This window comes from Excalfactoria chinensis, chromosome 2 (assembly GCF_039878825.1).
Source record: "Excalfactoria chinensis isolate bCotChi1 chromosome 2, bCotChi1.hap2, whole genome shotgun sequence".
Classification (NCBI taxonomy): Eukaryota; Metazoa; Chordata; class Aves; order Galliformes; family Phasianidae; genus Excalfactoria; species Excalfactoria chinensis.
In genome coordinates this window covers 114304649-114329820 of record NC_092826.1, presented here as the reverse complement: position 1 = coordinate 114329820, position 25172 = coordinate 114304649, and the positions used below count along the sequence as shown (strand labels likewise).

General features: G+C 42.0%; 1 protein-coding gene across 1 annotated transcript in view; it reads right to left on the bottom strand.

Annotated features, from left to right (window-relative positions):
• Nucleotides 1-21643, bottom strand: part of STT3B (STT3 oligosaccharyltransferase complex catalytic subunit B) — a 49312-nt gene extending 27669 nt beyond the window's left edge. The window contains exons 1-3 of the mRNA XM_072328733.1: nt 21090-21643; nt 2503-2611; nt 444-731 (exon numbers count right to left, since the gene is read on the bottom strand). Coding sequence (XP_072184834.1) covers nt 444-731; nt 2503-2611; nt 21090-21328 — 636 coding nt within the window. The 5' untranslated portion in view covers nt 21329-21643. The remainder of the gene's footprint in view (nt 1-443; nt 732-2502; nt 2612-21089) is intronic.
• Nucleotides 21644-25172: the final 3529 nt, after the last annotated feature.

Here is a 25172-nt window from a genome sequence, read left to right as displayed (position 1 = left end):
GTCTTAAATGTGAATACTAAATTTGAATTGTCAATGTCTAGACGTACAGTCATAGCTTCTCCAGATGACAATTTGAAGTCTACAGCTTTTCATCAGCTAAATAAGGAGGCTCAAGTCTGACATAACCACCAAATATCTCCAAACCAAAAAATGAAAGCAACCCTACTGTTTCTTTAAACGTACAGTCTCGTCATTACTATCCTATTACTACAGGATACACATATTCCAGCTGAGCGGTATTTTCATGTAATAAGCTGAAGAGCATTATTATGGAGTAGTTCAGATCATGTGACTTCTCAGTACTTGCCACATCCAGAGCCAAAGAGAAGAGAAATGCGAGGGAAGAAAATGAGATTTCAATGAATGCTAAGAAAAAATCATTCATTTGGTTGGAGGAGGAACCAAAAAACGTTTCCAAAGCAAAAGATGCAGCAATTACTTACCCATAAATAGTATGTGAACTGCAGTGCAAAAATAGCTATGCCTTCATTGTCAAATGATCCCGCTACTGATCGAGATATGTAACCTGGAACTATGGCAATAAAACAGGCAGCTAAAAGCCCTGCTCCCTGGTTCCACAGTTCTCTGGTGAGCAGGAAAGTAGAAATAGCTGTAAGGCCGCTAAAAACTGGTGCTAGGAACACACACACGTCTCTTATATGGACTGTCACATTAAGCATATTTAAAATCCAATGTATAAGGCCTGCTGTCACCATCAGTCCTGGGTATACCTAAAGGGAGGGAAAAAAACTCACTGCATTATTGTACAAAATGGTCACGGTAAGTTTATTTGCATATCATTTGCAAGGAAATACAGTCATTTCTTAAGCTGATACAAGCAGTGAGCAGGTAAAGTTAATGGAATTATTTTAATACTGCTTTAATCATGTTTTGACAACACTGCTGAATACCCAAGGTTCTTTAAATTTTACCCAAATGCTAACAATTACATATAATCCATTTTCGAAATGAATAAGCAGCACACAGATAATATCCCATCTTCCCTGACATTTATCACATAATGAGCAGAATTTTCAGTTCAGATAAGGAATCAGAAACTAAAGTTTGCATGAATATTTCAAGCCAGCAAAGAGCTATAAGAAACAAAACAAAAAATGCAACAAAACAAACCCAAAAAAGAACTAAAACAACACAAAGCTCCTCAACACTTCTCAGCCATTTCCAATTTTCTCTGTAATACACCATGTCATTTATTTATTTCTTGTTACCCGCGGAGAAAGAAAATATGCATTGCAGTTTTTAAATTGAAAAGCTGACTGACAGTCAGTTGAGCATTCTATGTTTGCAAGATATCCTTAAACATCTTGGATAGGAAGACTAAAACAAAGTCCTACAAAACGGGATTAAGATGTCCTCCAGGAAAGAAAAGCATAGGTTCCATGGATTTGTATCTATCATAGAATACTGGAGGACATTAAAATATTCTTAATAGGAATCGTACCCTTCCACATTTATCAACATTAAAAAAAAAATCAATATGTAGTAGAAAACTTAATATGGACTTCAACTGCCTTAGTTTCTTCCAAAAGCTAAGAAGAGCTTTGTGCTAAATTAACAGATGATGGGATGTTCTGCTTATATCCTCGAGAACAGGTTACCAAGGCAAACTATTAAAACATAGCATACCATGCAACTTCCAAAATATGGCATGCAATCAAAATTAATTTCAATTTCCAAGGTTTTTTAACTTTAGATAAGTATGGAAAAATAGACATACAAGAAGTATGTCACAAGTATCTCTAAAACACCAAAGCAAATGGTGATCTAATTGTTACAAAAAGCTTTGTAAATGAATGTAAACGGTATGCTCTGTAATTAAAAAGTTTTAATGTACTTTCAAGGTTAGATGTGGCTGTGTTGCTCTGAATTACTAAAGACATTCTACTGAGCTATATTTGTATTCTAATCAATAATATTGTTTCTTATAACTTTCCTATTTTGTAACTTGCATTGACATCAATCTTAGCCACTCCTGATGCTTCTCATGCCTGTCTCCTGACCACTCCTAGTTTAGTTTTGAAGGGTCTTTATTCATTGAAACCCTCAATGTGAATTCCACATGCAGATGATGCCTACTTTAAATACATCATTGACTTAAAGCTTGAGTCATAGAAGAGTTAGATAATTGTTTTTTACTTTCTTTTCTTTTGTAATGTAACCCTGTGTAATAATTTCCCTACAAAGAAAAATCAAAGTTACAGGAGTTATAAACCCCCCACTTATTATCATAAGCTCATATAACAAGGCAAAACTCAGTTCTGTATTTCTTGTTCACAGTATACAGTTGGATGAGGTCTAATGCATTTGACTTAATGTCTTAATTAGTGCAGCTAAAAATTAAGAACATCCTCTTACTCCCTCAACAGCAGTGTAACAATTAAAAGTATTTTCTACCAAGATTCTCCTTCTGTTGATGTCAAAGTTGTGTTTAAAGTTCAGCAGCATTACCACAAAGTCAAATTTCATTATTACAATACTTACAGTCCCACCAACTATTCTTCCCAGTGGATACCATGCTCTTTCATCAAACCAGTTTAAAAATTCATAAAATCCATGGGATGCAAGATGATGTGTTGATCTATAGTTAAACCTAGAAAAAAAAGAGAAGAACAGTGGGAAGGGAATAAAAATCAAGAACCCTAGGTATAACTTAAGTCCTCTTCTCACTGAGATCTAGAAAGTAAATAAACTTCAGCATCTCATTTACTATACAACAGTCCTCTCAAAATCCATACATTTTTAAGGTAAATTACCAAGCTTGCAGTGATTAACAACCACACTATCTCCATTTCTACAGCCTGTGCACATACACTGGTGAAGTATTACAGCCTTTTGTCCTGGTAAACATTAAACGGTTTTCTACGACTGACACAAAGCCTGTATTATTTCTGCATTCCTTTTTAAAGCTAGCAGTCTCTTCACCAATTTACATACCCTATCCAGAATACCACTTAAGTAGAATGAAGACTATGGGAGAATTAATGCAGGACTTCCTTCTGAGTCAAGACAGCTACCCAGCACATCTGCCACTGATCTATTTTACATAATGTTGAAAGATGAAGTAATGCAATAATATGAAATAAACAAACTCTATTTGCTCACACAATGTCAACCTGATGGCCCTCTGCATAAATATTTTCTTTCAAATAAGAACCTACTTACATAAGATAGAATCACTATAAGTGAAATTTCACCTTCAAAGTTTGTACATATTCTCTATGCCAGAAAATTATTTGCACAATTAAAGCCCTTCCACGCATACTTTCACTTCAGCCTTCCACTCCACCCATATAACATTGACAAGCACACATGCACTGCTATCAATGCAATAATCTTCTGATTCTCTGGCAAATAATTAATTCTTCAAACGTCTCAAACTTCAAGTAGCAACATCTTACAGCTATTATAAAGTTCTTCAAATTAGCTCACATTGCTGTGAGACAAACTGCAATCTATTTGACCCAAAACAGCAACTCTTGTGTGTGTATTCTAAAGCCACACCAACAAAGCCACAGGTATTAATGCTGAACAGCTTTGAAGAGAACAAAAGAAAAATAAGTGCAAAAACAACAACAAACTAAGAACTCAACAAGCAAACCTTAGGCTTACAACAACTCGGGTAAATGCCACTTCTAAAACAAGCAATTTCCACAAATCCAGCCTTCCTAATAAATATTCCGACTGGTATTTAGTTGAAGCGTTAAAGATTATATTTTTTTGCTAAAGTCAGATGACTGAATAAAATGAACTGAAATTCAAATCCAGATGCCAGCAAACCTGTATGGTTCCACTCGCTGAACTATCACAGTAAGTCAAGAGACATTAATAAAACCCAATAAATATAATAGTGCAGTATTTTCAGGAAAACTGTCCGACATAACCATTCATATTGGACACACTGATAAAACCGTAGACCTTCTAAAGTAATTAGACATATTTACATAAGAAAATTCACATAAATGTCCGTCATTTTGACCTACAAATGTATTTCTCAAACAGCAACGTGACATTTGTTTTTAACAAGCCTGCACCCATTCCTATTTGACTAACTTTCTAAATAACAATTAATTCTCCGGCTCCAAATGGTCAACTGTAATATGATTTACGAAATGCTGTACCTGTAAAACTAGCCTCTTATCTCAGTGCAGCAAGGTTTTTTGTTAATTTGTTTAGTGTCGAGAGCCTGCAGCATCGTACGAGACAAAACAGGAATTTACATGCTCTCCAGCCAGGTATGGTCCTGACTTAAAATGCACTGAAAACCCAGTCAACACTGCTATCTTAGACATTAAAAAGGAAACAAGAAAGCTAATGCATTTACTAGCATGGACTAATGTCAGTTTTTTAAGTCATGACTCGAGCTCACACAGGCTGCAGATGTTTACTCTTACAACATTAAAAGATAAGTTAAAAAATGAAATAGGCAAGAACACATATTGACATTCTCCTCAAGTTTCAAACGAGTAAAGCTTCAGAACTGACTTCAGAGGGAAGAGAACAACTGTCTTGTGCTTTGGCTGCAACCCATTATGTATGTAATTAGAATGAATTACCCCTCAAAACTGAAAGCCAACATAACAGCATTTATACTTTTACCACTTAAGATGAATGAATTTAATCTTCCATCCTTATATACTTTTTGCTAGATATGAATCTATTGACCCCTCTTTGAAAGGCAATGGATTCTTTTGCCACCAAAAAAAAGGCTATAGGTAAGTTAACTTTTCAATGTGAGGTGTCCTATAGGTTGAGCAAGAAACAATCTTCAGACCAGAGAAATCTAAAAAAAATAGTATTTAGAAGCTTAACTACAGAACCTCACTGTGACTTCAGAAAAAATAAAAAAGTGCTCACTTCCCCTTCCATCAGGTAACCTGCAAGCAAAAATAAATATGTGAATATAAGCATATGCGTGCATAAGGACAAATCTGCTGAGTAATGCTGTGCAAAGGCCAGCTTTAGGCACTGACAAAGCAGCAGAGGTGGGCAGTGTACCAGACAGCTGAACACGATGCCCATATTATGCTTTGATGCTACTTCCCTGCATCATAGAGATCTGCTCCTACAAGGACAAGCCTGAACCTTGTAAAACCGTTTCCCTTTCACCAGAACAGAGAGAGACGATAACAGCATGTGCTGCAAACAATCACCTTGAAAGTCCATTAGGAACAAGGGCAAGTTTACTAATGACACCAAAGCAGAAGATGCACCCAGGCTGAAGGCCAACAGTATCCTTGGCTGCAACAACAGAGGGTTGGGCCAGCAGGAAGAAGGAGGGGATTGTCCCCTTCTGCTACGCCCTCATGAGGTCCCATTTGGAGTACTGTATCCAGGCATGGGGCCTCACTACAGAAAAACATGAAGCTGTCACAGCGGGTCCAGAGGAGAGCCACAAAGACTACGAGAGGGCTGGAGTATCTCACCTACAAAGAAAGGCTGAGAGAGCCAGGCTTGTTATGTGTATAGAAGATAAGGCTTTGTGAAATCCTCATAGCAGCTTTCTGGTACTTAAAGGGAGCTCATCAAAAAGAGGGAGACTAACTTTTCACAAGGTCCAATGGTGACAGGATGAAAGGGAACAGTTTTAAACTAAAAAAGGAGAGATGCAGATTAGATGTTGAGAAGAAATTCTTTACTCAGAGGGTGGTGAGGCACAGGCTGCCTAGATAGGTTGTGGATACCCCATCCTTGGAGGTGTTCAAGGCCAGGCTGTATGGGGCTTTGGGCAATCTGACCTAGTGGGTGGCAGTTCTGTCCACAGCAGGGTGTTACAACTCTAAGGTTCCTTCCAACCCAAGCCTCTCCATGATTTTATGATCACACAACACTCATGCCACCATGGTTCTTTACAAACTGTGCTAGAAAGTGGCAAAGTGGTATCATATTTCTACAGATGCCACATGCAACCACCTATAGGTTCCACAGAACATAAAACAATTTCAGGGAATATCAACAGATGAGCCTTTTTGCTTATGCCCACATTCCAAAGGTTGAAGGGTATCACGTCTCAGCCTTGGTATCACCATCTTCACCCCCAACAGATATCAAAGACTTCTTTTCCAACCCTCTTCCTGACTGGATAGAGATTAGGCACACCAGGACTGGAGGAGGCTTCTGGTTACAATGACTGAATAATACGTGGTAGTATGTGACAGGATCATCTTAAGGAAAGGATCCCTTTTCTCCCACCCACAGCCACCTGATCTGAAGGTATGGGAAATGTTCACCCACCTCCCAAGATTCTCTTCCTCTCTTTGAGGCAAGTCAGTATGAGAAGAACGAAGAAGAAAATTATGTGAAACACATGTCTAATTAAGAACTTAGCTTGAAAGCCTGAGGTGAACATTCACGTTCTCAACCCACATTGTGAATAAGATGCATGTTAGCTATCAGTTAGGAAAGAACTTAAGAACTTGACTGACTGAATACTCGTATGTACTGACTTTTCTTATTTTAGCTGACATTCTGTGAGGAAAATGATGCTCTGCTGTTCTCCTTGCCCCTTTCTATCAGGTCTGAAGTTTGAAGTATCTCCTCCTCAAAGCTAATTTTTGAAGAAATCAAACAATCCTCTTGGTACGTTTCAGAATTAGAAGCCTCAGCCACCAAATTAACCTAGTTTGAACCTTTGGGGAACGCTCCAGCTTCACTAACATGATGCTTTGTGCATGGTACTATTAATTTTCTGGTGATTTTCTGTCAACTATTGGAGATATCTATATTACGATAGGTAGAGCAGATAGCTATGTTGGAGAAATCTGTATTATAGTAGGTACAGCAGAAGACTAAAGAGTTAAAAAGTATGATTTTCATTTTCAAAGCATATTTTAATTTTAGCTTGCAGCTGAGCAAAAGCAGCAACAGCAAAATAACTGAGCGGAGGCAGCATTTCTAGTAGTAGCAAAATTACTTGGAAACTTAACTAGGCAGCTTGCAATACAAAGCCTGTGAGAGTTTTCATTTACATGTTATGTACTGCTAATATCAGATCTTAACCAACTGTTCATACTTTGGCTCGATTTTTATTCCACTCTGTGAACTGCTTCCTTAATGAAACCAAGTGATGCTGTAAGATGATTAGTTAGTCCTATTCACAGTGATGACTCGCTATATCCAGGAGCTATGGAACTCTGCAGCACATCACAGCAACAATTACTGCTATATTTGTAAAGAGATATCTTCGGCTTTGACATTCCTAAGTTGAGTACTTCTTTGACAAAAGTACTATTTAAGGAGAATACACAGGAGATGAGAGCATGTGCGGCAGCAGTGCAGTTGCTTCATCCAGATCTTAACAACATTTAAGGCAAATTACACTGACAGTGATGAAATTCAGTTGATCCTCCCATTACAAGAGAGGCTAAGATCAGTGCTGCTTCTTGCAGGAATGCTGCTGCCATAAATGCTACCAACTTCATGCTACTGATGTCCCATCATCTAGGTATTTTATCTGGCATTTATTGTCATTAGGGAATGTGTTATCTCCTTACCAGAAGAATTTGTTGAATTATTCTAAGCCTGGATTTATAAAGGCTTCTGTGCACTAAAAGTCTTCAGCTGCAGGTGCATAAAACTTTCACATCTGCATACTCAGGAAAATGACACGATACCAGCTAACTGTGAACACTGCAAGTTATCTAAGCAATTCTAGAAGTTAGATTTTAATGCAAATGTGGAACCAATTCTGTAATACAGCATCTAATTAGAGACTGCAAATGTAGATTCTTGAAAAAGACCAACTCCAAATCTGACATGCTTTACATCTAAAGGAAGAATTCATTCAGTCCAATGCTTCTGTGGAAAACACTAATGAGAAAAGTTCAGTAACTTCCACTGGAGTATTCAATACCAAATTTTAAAACATCTGCTTGCCTATATATTATACTACAATTGCACCATGATGAAAGCCTTGTTGTGAAGCCTTTATCTTCAAATTGAGAATCAGCACAATGAGTTTTGCATGGGTTTTTTTTTGCTTTTTAATGGAAGTATGGTACCTTAATGAACCACGTGATGATTCAACGCACTACACAGCAGTATTATTTCTCATCAAAAAAATGCTTACTAGTGCTGAGTTTATATCTCTGGAAGAGCATACATGGCCGCTTAAGCCAGTTTCAACTAATCAATCAGAATTTGGTACCAGAAATACCTACTGGCAAACATTCATGACAGATAAAGAGCCTTTCCTACTACCAAAAGCAAGGTGTTGCAGACTTCACATTAAGAACTGAGAAAACATACACTGAGATGTTCAAGAGCAAGAATCTGTCAGATGGTGGATGGTCCTCAGTTCACCTGAGCCAAGGCAGACAACGTACTGCAAAATGGAAGAGCAGCCAGGCAATTTCATTTCAGTACCAACCCCCCCAAAACTCCCTTGTTCCTTTCTTTGCAGCTTACAGATGATTGTCAGCTGAGTGGTTTTATTAGTTCTTAAATTTAATACAAATATATGACACATTCCACGAACTGCCCCCATTTGGAACATTCACATATAATCAAGTACTTCTGTGATCACAAACCTTTTTTCTCTTTGTTTCTCTTTGCTCTCCTACCACAGTTTTGTTATCACTTTGCACACTCATCTGGAGTATCTGCACCTCATGGGAACACAAACACCCAGAAGTCATGAACATGTTAACTCTAGCCGGTCTGTCACTGAAGACATAGTACATGTTCCTATAGTTATTACTGAAGTTGATTGAAAAATGCTAATTACTAAGCTCTGCCAGAAAGTAGAAGTAATAGCTTTGACTACAGCAGAGTTTGATAATGTCATAATTTTATCCTTTCTGTAGGGGTTAAGGAGGATTTTGTTTTTTAATGTTTAAGTCTTTATGATTTTATCTCAGAAGATATGAATTTGTGATTATTCTTTGTATTCTGAGTTAAGCTTCAAATAATACCAAGTATTTGGTGAAAGTTCTCAAGAGTGCCCCACATTTAGAGACACAACTGATCTCTGCAGTTTTTGTTGCAAATAGAGCCACTGCAAAAGAGAAATACACATCCTGCAAGTTGTCGCTTACAACACTCACATTTGATTTAGTGATGCAATAAAATGGCAGGATGAAGTTCTGCAGTGATATGGCCATGTAAGTTCAGAAAAGATTAAGGAAGAAGTTATTTGTCTTTTTTTTCCCTCCCTGTTGCTGGAATGCAGCTTAGCAACTTAGCTCCTCCTCTCTGTAGTATCATTCGACTAATCCCTGATGGGGAAGAACAGCAAACAGCCTAAGCAGAAACAAAACCAGACAACGTAGCCAGAAGGACAGCTAGTATTTTTCAAGTGCAACATTCAACCACGCTCAGTGCAAATCCCGAGTACCAGAATGTGTATAGAACACGCATTAAAAAATGACCATTAAGAATCAGAACTTTCCTGAAGTGTTTGAAAAAGATTACAGTACTTCTACAGCTACTTCTTGGTATGGTATTTTGACTGCTTCCAACAGCACATTGCGCTTAGCAAGTGCTAACATTAGGAACTGCATGCTGTCAGTAGCTTAATGATACAAAATGCTAAAGGGAGCATACAGCCTACTGTTTTCAGAGAGCCCAGGGCATCTTCAATATTTTTGCTAAATAACTGCAAGCTTTTTAAGGCATGCCATGACCACTCCTTATACTTTTCACACAATATACTACATCTGAAGCCACAATATGCATCCCATCATCGCTGTAGCGGGTGGATGTCTGTCTACAGTTTCAGACGCTTCCTCTGATGCCTATAAAGCTTTTTCATGACCTTTTTTTCTGTCTTGCTTTTCAATTATTCCATGTCTAAAGGCAAATTATTAAGCAAAGTTAGTTTTAACAACACCAGAAGTTATACTTTGCCAGAGAAGCCTGCCTTTCATAGCATTTCAAAGATTTTAAACCTAATAAGAAAGTGATGATTCCATTTTTTCCTCAGACTGTCAAAATTCCCAAAAGGTTTTCATGATTATTTAAACAGAATCATTCAAAATTACTGCAGGGCACATTTGAATGTGTTTCTTCTTCTCTACTGGACAAATACTTCACTGCAGATAGCAAGCTATGACTGATATCAATACTGACAGTGATGCTCTGACAGTAACACCTGCTTAAGAGGCTTCACTTCTCTGCTCAATACACCACCAGCTCTCAAAACTAGAAAGGCACTAGAGTTTTGTTTATTTTCCCCCTGAGCAGTACCGGGTTACTTTGTAATGCATTACCCTTGCATCATGAAGCTCTGAAAGCTTTGCACCAAATTCAACAACATGTTTAAGGATGTTCTTCCAGACAAAGCAGGCTTTTAATATGACAAAGGCTGATTAATAGCTTCAAAATTAGAGGCTATTCCCTAAAAATGCACTCTTTAGTACATCTCTTAATACATCTGCTATTCCTCCTACCACAGTGAATTCTTAGTTACCTGAATTCCCTATGCTTTTTTTCAGCTGTCCTTTCTGGCTTTAGGCTCTGTTTTGTTCAAGAAGCTGGACCTTTCATAGCACACCTGTTCAGCTCTATCTGTTGCAATATTGTCTTATTGACTACTACAGGGGATACTGTGAAAATAAAATTAATGTTTTAGAGTGGATAAGAGAGTCAGAGAAGAAGCAGACTGTCTCTCTACCTTGAACAACTTCAGTCCAGTGACTAAGGTCGGAGTAAGAAACCTAATTTTATTTAACTCTGTACATGTCTGCTTAAATTCTGCTGATCCCTTCAGTAACTTGACATCAGTAATCAACTGCTGCATTATGCAGATAGACATAGCTGCCGGCTGACCAAACTCAACTGTATGTCTTAAATCTGGAGAAACACATAGATAAATTGAATTATGCCCTAATTGAACAACCTGAAAGGAAAAAGGCATGAACGTAGTCCAAACCACAAACGAGCAAAGAACGGTAAAAAGGAGATGCACAACTCTAGAATGCCTTGTACTAATTACACACCCAAATTTAACTGTGGCAGCCATCCTTCAGTTGAGCTTTGCTAGTTAAAAGTTGTGCAGAAGTGCTCTTAATCTGCTCCAGTGCCCAAATCAGATAATTAGCTTGAATTACATCTAAAAGCATACCACTCTAAAGATAATTTAAACTATTTCACCTTATTTTTTTTCCTGAGGAAGATTAGAAGCACTCCCATAATCCATTAACACAAACCGACATAAAGGATGGCAGCCTCTAGATGAGGGCAGAAACCATTCCAGCTGTTAGCAGAGTGACTACACAGATATTCTCATGCTGAAGGAAATCGGTGTGGGAACAGGAGGTCACCGATAAAATAAGCAAAGACCAAGAAATGATGACAGAAAGTGGTCTTTATCCTTCCCTGCAATAGACAGACAGGGTTTTATCTTTCAAAGTGTATTTTGCATTCCTGATCCACATTCACTGTCAGATTTATTGTCAGAAGTATGGCAAGAAGAAGTAAAAATTACTTCTCCCCTACATCTATTTCACATCTTTCATATTGCTTCCAGTAAGTCTAAATCAAAACAAAAATGCAAGTTTTCACTGAATTTTGTTCAACATGTTAAAAGCTGCACCTAACGCATACTAATATTTCTTTAAAGACTACACAAAAGAATCACGTAAGTATGACAATAAAACACAATTTGCTTTTTATTAGGTAACCTCACAGAAGCATTTCAGATTAAGTGTACCACAGTGACCATACTGCTTAGCAGTTAAGAGAGTATTTATAATTAATATTAAATCCCTGCCATGTACTATGTGAAAATTGAAGTTGCATGTTTGTTGTCTCATTACACAACTGATTTCTAGTATTTTTTTGTCTTACTATATTGTAACTATTAACTTATTCAACTGTGTTCCTCTCTTTCAGATACTCTCCGAAGCTGTGATGCCTTCCTAGCACAAATGTTGTCACAGAAATATTCAGCTTGTACCCATCTTTCTATCATATGCCCAGGAGCATGTTCCAAAATACATCAACTCCTTGACAGGCTGGCTACAGCAATGTACTATTTGCTAGTTATATCCCTTCTGTCCTATATTACTGAACAGTAAGAGAGCAGGGTTTAACTTCTAATGCCACTTTATTAAGTGACAGCCCCCGACTTGAAGTGCCACGTCTTGCCCTTCTCCCACACTGCCCTGTAAACTGGGTAAAGGTAAAACGAACATGCACATGAAACAGAATAGGGTAGGGGGGATACTAAAACAGGAGGATCAGCTGTGGTTCAGGCAGGGAAGAAAGGAGGAATACAGCAGGGGATATGTAAAAGTTGCTGGGAAGGACCTAGCAGAAATTCTCAGGAGATGGATCTGAGGTCACATAATACTAAATCATCTCCTCACTCACTCTCCAGAGATGAATTAAGTTGGCCTGCTCCAGGCCTTTCCACACTTCAATCCCCACCAGACAGGATGCCCTCCCAACTCTCCACAAACATGCATTTAAATTAGAAGAGTGACTAGAGCTGGCCATGCTAATTCGGAAAAGGGGCTCAGATCTAGGTGGTTCAACATCCCACATAACCAGTCAACCAACAGCAACCTCATTTCTGGTGGAACATTTAAACAGCACAGTCAAAGAGCTTTAGGAGGAACTATGGTCACCCCTGAATAAACTGCTTGTTGTTCACAGAACACATGGATACCTGTGGCCAAATGAGGACAGCAGATGTGACAATACAGCAGCTCACTGCCACTGGAAAGGGCAGTTTCTTTCTTCCTGCATCCAGCCACATTCCCTGACACCTGTGTTTATCAGATTTCTGTCAGTTGCTTTATTAGTATGCTAGAAAATTATCCTAAGAAATGTCCAACAGATGATGGCAACTACAGGCACTCCACTTGCTTAGAAGCTAACAGGGCCATCTAAACCTCTCCCAGTAAAAAAAAATTGGGCTTTTCTTTAGGAAGAGGCAAGAAACATTGGTAAATAGCAGCACATTACAAGATTAAAGCACTACAGGTTCTTTGGCTCCTAAACATGTTTAGCCATAGCAGAACATTTACATTTGTCATTACCAGCAGTAGACTGACACTGACCTGAGACATCACAAATTAAGACACTGTCACAAATATTTAACTTAGTCTCTTCAGTGTCAAAATCTATTTTCTACTTGGCAAACGAAAGATTAAAACTGTTGCAGTGCAGAATAAATTGTGAGACATACACAGCAGCTTTTTTCAATTATTGCTTCAGACATTTGAGGTTGGATAAATCATTCCTGTATAAGATAAGTATTACCTGTATAAGATAAAATAGAGCACTGTAGCATTACACAGCTTTTTAAAAAACTCAAACACTGCATTGGCTTTAATGATCCTTATTCTACAGTAAAGCAAGCCAAAGAGATACCCATTTACTTCCACTGTTAACATCAATATAATGCCAAAGCTCCAATTTTGTTTCACCGACTTTCTAAATGAGAAGAATTGCAACTTTAAGGCATTTTATCTACTGCCAAAGGAAAAAATAAAAGGCACTTTGGAAGGCCTTTAATAGCCAAATGATAAACTTAAAATGTTTCAGTTGTGAAAATGAAACTGTCTTTTCCAAGATAAGCACTTGAAACAATATTTACAAAATTCCAAGTTATTCAGCTGAACTTCCCAGTGAGTTTGTGATAGATTTAGAATAGGAAGGAAGCACATTCAAGACAGGCAAGAGACAAAAATAAGAGCTGGTGCAGAAGACATGCAGAAAGGTATTTAGGACAAGTAGGCTTGTTTTGTTGTTTTGCTTCTGACTCAACAAAACGCATTGCTGTATTTTCAAATCCTCTGCTTGTAGCAGGCAAGTGTTCGGCCCAAAACGTGGTCTTTCCGATCAACTCAGTAATCAAACGGGTGCTTCTCACACCTTTTTCCCACAAATATCCCTCTATTGTGAAGACTGAATAAAAACCAGAACAACAAAGACAACAGAACAACATATTTCTTAGAGCTAAGCAAGAAGTAAGCTGCAATTTACAGAATAATAATTGAAAAAAAATATAGAAAGGATTGGCAATTCAGTGGGGACTAAAAAAAAGTCACATAATGTAGGTTGCCCAGCCACATATGCAAGAACAGCGTAAAATGACATAACGACACGCTATTTTTCCTTTCTTCAGAATTCATTTACCATTCAAACAGGATAGATAGTACCCATGAATAAGATGCGTTCGGCGAGCCACTTTTCTGAGCAAATGCAAATAATTCTATGTAAAGCAGTGATTCCGTTAAGAACAGCACCAAAAATCCACAAACTGAACTCAAATCCCTGGTGGCAATACTGTTTCCTGAGGGTTTTGTTTGTTGGTTTTCAGTGAGGAACCTTTTTGCAAAGGTGTACTGCAATTCTATCTCCATGGATTATCAGCTGAACAGAACTCTGAAAAGCACTTTAACTAACAAACTAACTTGAACTGTGTAAATAAAATGCTGTAGAACATGGTATGAGTAACACCCAGGAATAATTCTCATCACAGTTCACATACTCCAGTCATTTCTATTAGACAAGCTCTTTAAAAAGTAAGATCTGACACTGGACTTGGGTCTCCCACACCAAATATACACTTTAAATGCCACTTTCTGCTCTGTGAAGCTCTCATGCCCAAGTATCCCGTTACTTCTTGATGAAAAGAGACCATTTCTTCTGCTAAAGCACAGGGATATTGCCTCACTTAATAGCAGGAATTGTGAAGTGTAGGAAGAACTCAATTTTCCATGTGCCAAAGGAGCTTTTACCCAGGGAAAGCTGCCTAAGTTGAGAAATAAGGAAGCTGAACTGTCCTGTTTGTATCCATGGCCATAAACTAATTCCTTCAGCTGTTCCAGCTTCTGTAAGGTGAGGTGTAATGTTAGGGTCTGTGTAGTGGTACTTCTCAAACCCAGACCTATCAGCTACTAACATTAAAACCATCTCAGTTTGATTCCCAGCAACAGTTCAGATAAAGATCACAAGCTCTGCTCAGTCACATGGCTGAAAATGAGTCTGTTGGACATGCTGCAGATACAGAACACAGAAAGACTACAGCAACAGTCCCACTTCTTACCCGTCCCAAGTTCACTTCATTCTCCAAGCACGTGGTAAATCTGATGGCTAGAAGTTTCGCTGAAGGACTTTACAATAGTAATAAAAAAATCCGTGCATGCCCTGCTACAGAGTACAGGTTGCAAAAGCAGCAGCTTTGCCAACTCAGCACAGTAGAAGGAAGCCCTCAGGACTGGCGCTACATGTCAGTATGAATGTACCTCAAAGTGCTTGCAAGAACAGAATTCTCAAGAATTAAGCAGGAAACTTTCCGCAGCACGTTCACAGACATCCATTAAACAGGAAAGAACCTGTCTGCATCAGGAGAGATGCTCGTGGAACAGCAAAGACATTCAAACACATCTACCCCCAACCCATTTTTAAGTACCTATGGGATTTCAGATTCGCCTGCTAACTTTGCCGCCTAAACCTGCCCTCACAAATCCCCACCTCAAATTCAACCCGAGTCAGATTTAAAACACGAGAATTAGGATTACTTGGTGCCAAAACCAGGGGCTGTTGGAATTACAACAGGAAGCAAAAGAAAACCTTTAAAAGCCATCCTTGACCTTCTGTAATGAAATCAACTTTCTGTTCAAAAAACAGAACATATTAAGCTGCTCAAATAATAGAATAGCTGCTAAGAGAAGTCCATTCAAGGATTTTCATCATAGCAGTCACTCAATAACACTTGACTTGCTAAAGCATTTTTGAAGACTATTTTTTTTTAAAATCACAGTATTAAAAGCTAAACTTGTTGGTTCAGTTCAACCCAGCCTACAAAACAATCCCTATACATTTTGCTTTTCAAGTTTCATTCCACAAATCAATAGAAGGGAGGGTACTCTGCAAGCACTCTGTCTCATCTCCCATCTCTTCTAGGAGATGCTGTAAAGATGGTCTCTCTGCACACACTCTCTGCGTTTTACCAACGCTGTTCCTCTTACCTTCTCATCCATAACCCCATTATTGCAAGCATGTGAAACTTTCTCCCCTAGTAAAAGTTGAGCTATTGAAGAAAGAAACGATACAAACAGTAAATGTGATAAATAACAACAGGAGAAATGGATCAAAACTTTGATTCTTATGTGAATGGCAGACACTTTGAAACCACAAGAGGAACTGCTTTTAACTTCTTTGGCCTATAGCCTGACAAAATTTGAGTCTCCCCACTCAGCATCTCTCTGTTACTCTTGCAACTTTGTCCAACACGTCTTTGTCAGACTGTACTCCTTCCATTAAATTTCTAATACTTAACACCTCCTGCAATTTCCTAAGCAGTAGAAAAGCCAAATACACTCAGTTTCACATCTTCTTGACTTGGTACCATATCAACCTTCTTGAAAAGGCTGCTTCCAAATGGCCAAGTATCTGAACATGGAAAGGCTGTACAAGTCCCTGGAAAGAAAGCACTAAAATCCAAAGGCCATCTTATGCTGACAGAGTTTTGAAATATATTCCTTTCAAATGGAAACAGAATATTTCTCATTTCATAGAATCAAAAGGCTCGTAAATGAAGAAAACATATAAATTTTTAGGATTAATTTCTTGACGTTTTCCAGCATCTCAAAATCAAGCCAATATATCAATTCAATAATATTCAAACTGGATTGCAACCAAATGTTTTCCCAAGGTCTGGACGTTGTCAAAGATTATAAACAAAAGGAGGTGGTTGGGAAAAGAATGTTAAAGTGGGTGGGAAAGGTTTCCCAAACAGATCTGCATTCGCATGCTTGCTTTTCATAAGATAATGGGATGGGGTAAGAGCCTGCAGAATGGCAGCAGTTTGGAGATGAATACCTGCCACCATTCAAGAACAACACACTTACTGTGTAATTTGCCGTGCAGTTGCCCAGCAAGAGAAGCCACTAGCAGGTAAGCAACGGGCAGATGAATTACCTGGGTAGGCCACATCCACTCATAGCCTACAGACAGAACTCCGTTAATTGAGCTTACGTACTATATAAATACAACATCATTCTCCTTACTTAATTTTTCCCCCTTATGAACACTTGTTTAAGGTACCCTCATTCACTGCTACCTACCCTTCTTTCGTCACTCTTGTGTGGAAACACACATCCACTCCTCACATGCTGTTTCTACACATACACACCTCTATCCTATCACTCAACCTGATTTTATCCTGTAAAGTCAGTTGCTATTTGTGTTCTCTCCTAACGCTCATGTTCTTCCTCAAAAATAAAGAGACTGAAGTGCAATATAAAAATTGATTGTGGGCAGGTTTGGAGAACTAAAATGCTACAGTATTTGGACAATTTCCCTCACTAAATCAACTCATTGTGAGTGCTTTACAGCACGCACAAAGGAAAAAGCAGGACTGCACTATAGGTCAGTCTATGTGATCGACAGGAGAACTCCTTACTCCAAAAAGTATCAGATCAGCAAACTGCAGTGCAAACCTACAGCCTTGCTCTCTCTGGATGAAATCGGTACATTAACAGAAACTCCAGGGTTCCATCAACTCTATACACTTTCCATGGTGACTAGAGTCACACCCTGGATTTTAACGAAGCCTTCATATTTTAGTTAAACATGTTAACTTATGTTTCCATTAATAAAAAGTTCATAACTTCTCAAGAATCCATCAAGCGTACAGGGTTTGAGCCAAGGGAAACATTTGTGTCTGTGCTCAAGGTAAAATCCTAATTTCCCCTCAACCGGTCTACCTCTGCAATGTCATCACACTGGCCTTACCCTTATTTTTGCCAATTTATTGCCAGTCAACAGAGTCCACTAACAGCAGCTGATGGTATCAGTGATGAGAAAGTAGACTGTTACTGTGTATACAAACCCCACTTCCCCCTAGCACAATTGTGTGGTGTATGATAAACAACAGCCACCCTGATGACAGCAGGTGGTTTGAACTGAACAATGGTGCCAAGTTGGAAGAGGTAAAGATGCGCACAAGCTTGCTGCACCCAGGGCTGGCGGGACAGTAGGACACAACGTGCCTGGATGCAGCAGGCAAACCTGGCTGACAAGATCATGCTGGTGCTGCACGGCACACGTGAAGGGGTCTCATGCCCAGGCACAAGAGTTTCCGCATTCCAGTTTCAGCCAGCTCTTTTACTCCTGTCGTATCCGAGTTTCCAAATCTACTGTTTAGAAAGCTGTTAAAATTCTCAGGAAAGACAAAAGTTTGACTTAATGCCGTGGGATATGATTAATGATTCAGATACTTTTCTCACATGTGACAGTGGTGAGAGCTGTGCAAACAGAATGAATGGCGCTGTTTTGATAGCACTCACTGAAGACTACCAGTGCACTAAAGGTTGTTCCTGCTTTAGTCAGTAGCAGTACCAGTGCGTGACTACTACTAATGCACTGGTAGACTTATCTATGTATACACACTCAGCTTATAGGTTATTATGAGTACGTGTGATGTGAGTGGCTACGTGACACAGTATAGGAGCAGGCTGGGGCTGCACAGTGGATGCAAAGCAGCAGGTAAGGGGTGAAGCAGTCCCGTTCTGGTATTCTGTATGTCTGGCTGCCTTGGTTGGGCAGCCATTGTGGCACATAAGGCAACACCAGAAAGAAGGAAGGAAGAAGCTGGACAGCTGGGCTAAGCACAGCTGTACTTTCATGAACACACCTCAGTGCACACTCACAAGCGTGTAGCACAGAAATGATGCTCTTGGTTCACCCAGCTGCCACACCAGCCAAACCATGAACCAAACCTTAGGCAGGAAACCTGCCCACCCCAGCGTACACTGGAACCACTGCTCAAGGCTTGAGTTCTTGGTCTGATAACAAAATTCTGAAGTGTTGCTGGCTTTTCCAATAGCCAAGAACAGCTCCCAGTCAGTGCTGACTGACTCCACGCATCAGCTCCCAGCCGAGGAGTTGACAGAAATTACACATGTTTTTTGTGGTCTCTGAACCAGCTCAAGCATGGCAAGTAAACAAAGCATGGGAAATAGAGTGGCAATACTATTTGAAAGAGGTATGCAGCGTGAAAGAAAACAGTTATCCCAGTAATGATAATCAGGCCACAAGTTTGTAGGACAGCACGATGACAACAAAATACCAGCTTGTTTTCCCTCAAATGAGCGCTGTGGATTGTAGTGGAGATCAAAAGCAAATGCTGCCCTCTGTACTGCACTGGGCTGCCTATACATTTGAGCCATTTCTGGAAGAAATGACACCTGAAGAAAGGCTCAGGAGCAAGTTGTACAGAGCACTCCAGACCTTCCAATAGAAAACTCACCAGCAGAAACCTAACTGGAAGCAGATGCTAGAGATAACAGAGCATTTTGATCCAATTAATTTGCTGATAACCCAAAGCAAGCCTCCCTTTGCTTCCACCCTCAATTCCCTATGTTTCTTATGTTCACAGGGGAAAATGGTGTTTTCCATTCCAAAGACTAACAGATTCGCTTAATGCTCCTGGTTTTACCACGCAGACCACAGCTTTCTCTCATCACAAAACAAATAACACGGAACAGATGCTTACGCCCTATACAGGCTTGACAGCAAAAGCCAAAGGAATGGGAAATAACATGGAACTGTTTCATTGATGCCTAAAGGGAAACAGAAAGCTGCTCACCTGCACAACTTGCTAAAGAAGTGGTTAAAGAAAATAAAAATAGGGCACTGCTAATCTCTTTTCATAAGCGCTTTTCCCACATCAGATTCAGGTTTGTAAGACCCTTATAACTGTGAAAAAAACCACTAATTCCTCAGCACACGGCAGTATTTGGGAACAACTGCTATTTGCTTTCTCATATCACCAGTGCAATAGAGAACACTTCTTTTCCCCCCCAGTTTCTACCATTTTAGGTTCTCTTTCCTACTAATTAACTTAAGTGCGTTTGCCTCCACTGTTCCTGGCATGCAGCAACATGACACTAGCATAGCTCTCAACATCTCTCTGCTTCCCACAGACCTGCACTAAAACCACTGAGTTCTGTCAACTTTGCTGCTCCCTACGAGCAGAGCTCCGTGCAACAGCACAGCAGCGGTGCCCTGTTTGCACGCGCAGGAAGATGACTGTGCATCCCGCCACACTGCAGGTTATCTTCACAGCCATCACTGGGGCCACAAACCGAGCTCTCCTGGCACATTCCTAATGTCCTTCAAGGCTTAGCGATGAGAGTTACACAACCCAACGCTGTGCAACTTCCATTCATCCAAGGATGAGCCTTCTGATTACAGCAACCAGATAAAGTTGTGCAAAGACGTCATTTGTATCAAGTTTCCTCCGCCACCGATTTTTTTTGCTTAGATTTCAATCGGAAGAGTTTTAAAAGCTGCTCCCCAGGACGTGACCCTGGGGTTATATGCTCGCTGCAGCTGCATGGAGCTGTGCTCCCTGCTGTTCACTTTATTAATTAAGAGTTTGCATTCCTCCCTTCCGCGTTTGCAGAAGGGCACTTAAATTTTGGGCGACTGCTCGGCGCTCTGCAGATATTTGGCTTTCAGCTCACAAAGCACGGATTGCTTCGTGCAACGCTTAAAAACAAAGCGATTCCTTGTTCCCTCCGCCTGTTCTGTGCCACGGTTTCTGAATGGATTACATGAGAGACGGGGGAGAAGAAAAAACACACACCAACACACGCACACACACACACACAGAAAAGAGGAAGTTGTGCTTTTGGACTACCACAGCGGTCCGCACGCTTTGCACGAGGGGTCTGGCCGCAGCAACAGCGTTTGGTTTCGATGATCGTAACGCGGATTTCAAAACAAAGCACCTCCCTCCTTCGCGTGGCAGCAGCCCGACGAGACAGGACGTTCAATGGAAGAGACGGCGCTCGCTACCCGGAGCCCCCCGCCGCACGCAAAGTTGCGGCTAAGCGCGGCCGGGACGCGGGCACGTCCTCGCACGCCGCTGTCACTCCCACCGCGCCCCGACTAAGCCGGGAAAGGAGGGAGCGCCGGGGAAGGACGGAGCGCCGGGGAAGGACGGAGCCCCGCGCACGACGCCCCGCTCCCTCCCTTCCTCCCTCGCTCCCTGCTCGCCTCTCGCGGCCGCCGCGTCCGGACGGGGCGGCGCTGCCGGGACCCCGCGGCTCCCAGCGCCCGCTCGGCGGCGCCCGCTCCTTCCGCCCCCCCCCCCCGTGGGCGCTCACCAGGGGTCGAACTCGTGGATGATGCTCTCGAAGCGGATGACGGCGAAGAGGCGCGAGCTGAAGCCGGCCAGCCAGGCCAGGAAGAGGATGGTGAAGGAAAGCAGCGACTGCCAGCCCGCCGGCTGCGACAGGCCCCCCGACAGGCCGCCCCCCGGCCCGCCGCGGCTGTTGAGCGGCGCCACGGAGTTGGCGGCGGCGCCGGGCTTGTGCTTGCTGTCGGGGGCCGAGTGCTCCGCCATGTTGCGCCCGGGGCTCCCTCGCGGCCGCTCCGCCCGGCGCGTGCGGGGAGGAGGGGAGGGGCGGGGGAAGGGAAGGGCGGGGGGTGGGAGGGAAGGGGCAGAGCCAGCCCCGCTGCTGCCGCCGCGCTCCTCGCGGGTCGCCCGCCGCCGCCCGCCGCCTCGCCGGAGTCGGGCTCTGCCTCCCGCCGCCGCCCTCGGCAGCCCAGGGGCGGGCGGTGACGACGGAGCGGGGAGGAGCTGAGGGCGCGCGGCCGCCTCCTGAGCGGCGCTAAGGCCCCGCGCGTGCGCGTGGACGCAAGAGGCGGGCGCGCGCGGGCTGGCGTCTGGCGGCTCGCGGGCGGTTTGACATTGCCGCCCTCCGGCGCGGGAGGAGCTACGGGGGCGGGGGCGGGGCTGCGGGAGAAGGCGGGCACCGGGGGGAGGGGCGGGCCAATCGCCACGGCCGCCCTGCTAACCGGAAGTCGGTGGTAGCCTGTCACGAAGCGACAGGTATTTAAAAGGGGCGGGGCGAGGCCCGGCGGCCAATCGGAGTGGCGAAGGGGAAGGCGTGGCAGCGCGCGCGGAGGGGAGACGACTCTCGGTGGCCGGGCATTGGCGGATCGGGAAAGGGAGGGCTCTGAGTGGCGGTGCTGCGATCCAATAGGAGGGAGTCACAGAGAGAGAGTAGAGCGTCACCGCCAGCAGCGCTAAAGCGCGCGTGGGTCGGTGCGGCTCTTGGCGTCCTGTGCGCCCTCGCCGCGGAGGCTGCCGGGAGCCGCAGTTCGCGGGCTGGGGGCGTGCCCGTGGCGGGGCAGGAGCTGCGGCTGCCGCTGCTTCTGCGGCTCTGCCGGCCCCTGCCGGGTGCTGCTGGTGGTGGGGGCTGTGACTGATTTGAAGGCAGGGATACTGCTAGGTACAGTAAAGTGTGGGTCGCTCGGAAAGTAAAGCCTCCTGTTTATCTCCGTGGGAGTTACAGCAGATACGAAGGGTGCAGTGAAAGAGCAAATGCTCGGCTACAAGGCGTTATTTTTCAACACAGATGAACAGGGGCCTGCACATTGCGCTTGTCAGTGTCAGCCCTACTGAAATGCAACACCCAACGCCTCGCTGTGCTCATAGCCACTGCTTGGTCCTCGTAATGTCACCCCTTGAATCCATATGCACTTCTCTATCACACACCATTCTGTTGTACTGCCCCTCTGCTGCCATCTGTCACACGGCAACAACATGTAATGGAATACTGGTGGAAAGGCTCAACCTCTCCTGCCATCCCATCAACATCCACCCTTGACATTGTGGGCCAACACCATAAAATAGGAGGTGTTACTTTTGGGGCAACCCCTGTATGAGGTTTAAGGAAGCTTCTGTAAAATGATGGGGTTCAATTTTGCTGAATCTGGCTCTTGAAAAGCTGTGCGTGTTTTATTTTTCTGTTAATACGTTGTTCTTTTCTACTCTAGTTAAAATAGGTCAATAATAGATTCAAGAGAAATTAAGTTAGACGTTTGCCCCTTTCCTAGCATGGTCTGTGTTTTTAATGAGCTGCTCAACTGGCATTTCTAGTGAAATAGATATATTTTTTTCTTTAATTGGGTCGCGAACGAGGAGCAAAAATGGCTAGAAATTCACAGTTATCCATTGTTCCTGCAGATGCATTGACTGGTTGTACAACAGGCTTAGTCCTGGTCTGCTCTTCTGAGATGACTTGTGGTATTTCCATTCTCATAGGTGGATCCTATCTTTGGTAACAGCAATTCAAGGTTAATGATGCAGTAGAGGAGAAGCTCTATGTGGTGCTGTATGTAGAATATCTTTGTCTTTTCTCCCCCTGCACCCAAGAGTCTGGGTACTAAGAAGGCAAAACTGACCGATGATGCACTGAAAAAAAAATTAAATACCAAAACTTTCAGTGCAAAATTTACTATCAGTGTTAACTTTTCTTGATTAAGAATCTGCTTTATTTAAAAGTCATTGTGGAACGTGGTATTGGTGAAGTTACGTGGCATTCACTTTAAATTTCAGTGCTATAACTTTTAACTTCCAGCAGGGAGCTTATATCATTCTGACTATACTGACAATTTTTTTGAGCCTAGACAGGCTCCGACAGAACTTGATTTATTTGAATGCTGACTAATGGTAAAGTGTTTCTTTGTCCTTGGTAACAAACGATATTGTTTCCTATTCATTTTCAAACTGTTCGAAAGTCTGTACCGTTGAGTACATGAGAGAGTGGATAACAAAATTTAGTGGTAGCAAAAGCGCAGTTCTAGTACAAGCTTTTATTAATGTTTCTGTAAATACATTGTCAGAATGTTGTGCGAAATAAGGTTTAGTAGTCTTACAGTACGTCTGATTAAACAGCTGCACTCAAATGGAAATTCATAGTCATACGGCTGGATGGAAGGAGTCAGTCATTTTGGCACTACGCTGCCATGACAGAAATGGAAAACACTTTTGTGGAGGAGATGCGAACCATGCCTACTGAACGACTGCATTCCACCTCTGCTTGAAATTTGTCCTTCCCCATTGCCCTGTGACATGATGGAGCTATTAGAGTAGGTCCAGAGGAGGTATGAAAAGATGACCAGAGGGCTGGAGGACCCCTCCCATGAGGAAAGACTGTGGGAGCTGGGGCTGTTCAGCCTGGAGAAGAGAACACTGTGCAGGGAGACCTCACTGCAGCCTTTCAGTATTTGAAGGGAGCTTATAAGCAGGAAGAGGACCAATTTTTTACAGAGTGTAGTAGTGACAGGACAAGGGGGAATGTCTCTAAACTAAAAGAGGGGAAGATTAGATTATTGGTCAGGAAGAAATTCTTTACTCAGAGGAAAAAGGCTGCCAGAGAAACTGTGGTGCCCCATCCTTGGAGTGCTCAAGTCCAGGCTGGATGGGGCCCTGGGCAGCCTGATCTGGTGGGTGGCAGCCCTGCCCATGGTAGGGGGTTGGAACTGGTTGGGCTTTAAGGTCCCTTCCAACCTAAGCTGTTCTATTATTCCATATATTCTTTTCCCACCGTTCTTAATTCTTGTTTTCTTCTATTTTGTTTGTTTGTTTGTTTGAAGGTAATTTGGTTTAACTTGTTCCATTGTGTCTGGTGATGGCTTTTTTTGAAAACAAAGTAACCATGAAAGCATAGAAATTAGTGGTCAAGGCGTTGACTTTGCGTATTGATTATGAACCATTTTGCATACAGAAAATCAGTTTCCTATTCTGAGCATGTAAAAAAATATCCAAATGCCTAAAGCTGGGGGTCGGGGGGAAGGGAGGAGGAGGAGAATCTCATTTATTTTTCAAGCTTCCTCAATAATGGAATTGTTAGGAAGGTAATGCCAAGTGTGGAAGGTTGTGTTACGACTGTACAAACTGAAGCATCTTCAAAGTTGTAGATCTGTATACAGGAAAACATCATATGAGAGCTCCTGACCCCTCAACACGGCTACCATGTGTTGCTGACATGCCGCCTGCTGTTGTAAGGATGTCAGACAGAATTAAGACAGAAGAAACCAGACACATCCATCTAGTAAATTATTAATCAGAAATACAAACTCGTGGTTGGAGGGAACAATTCGTGCCTTTTGCCAAACTTCATTGGCAACAGTTCTGCAGTGTTCATTAACAGTAATAGGTAGCTTAGTTTAGAAACCGATAGATAGCGGATTTAAGGTAATAAGCAAATCTTAAACAGTCCTTCCAACTTTTTGGTCCCGTGGATGAACAGGTAAGTGAGTTTAGCGTTAAGATTTTGAAGATAGCTTTATAAGCAGATGAAATAGTGCTTCCTGAACTGTAGAGCAGAGTATAACTCAACGTGCTGGAAGATGCCTGATTCCACTGAGCTCATCACTGAAATCCCTGGATGATCATT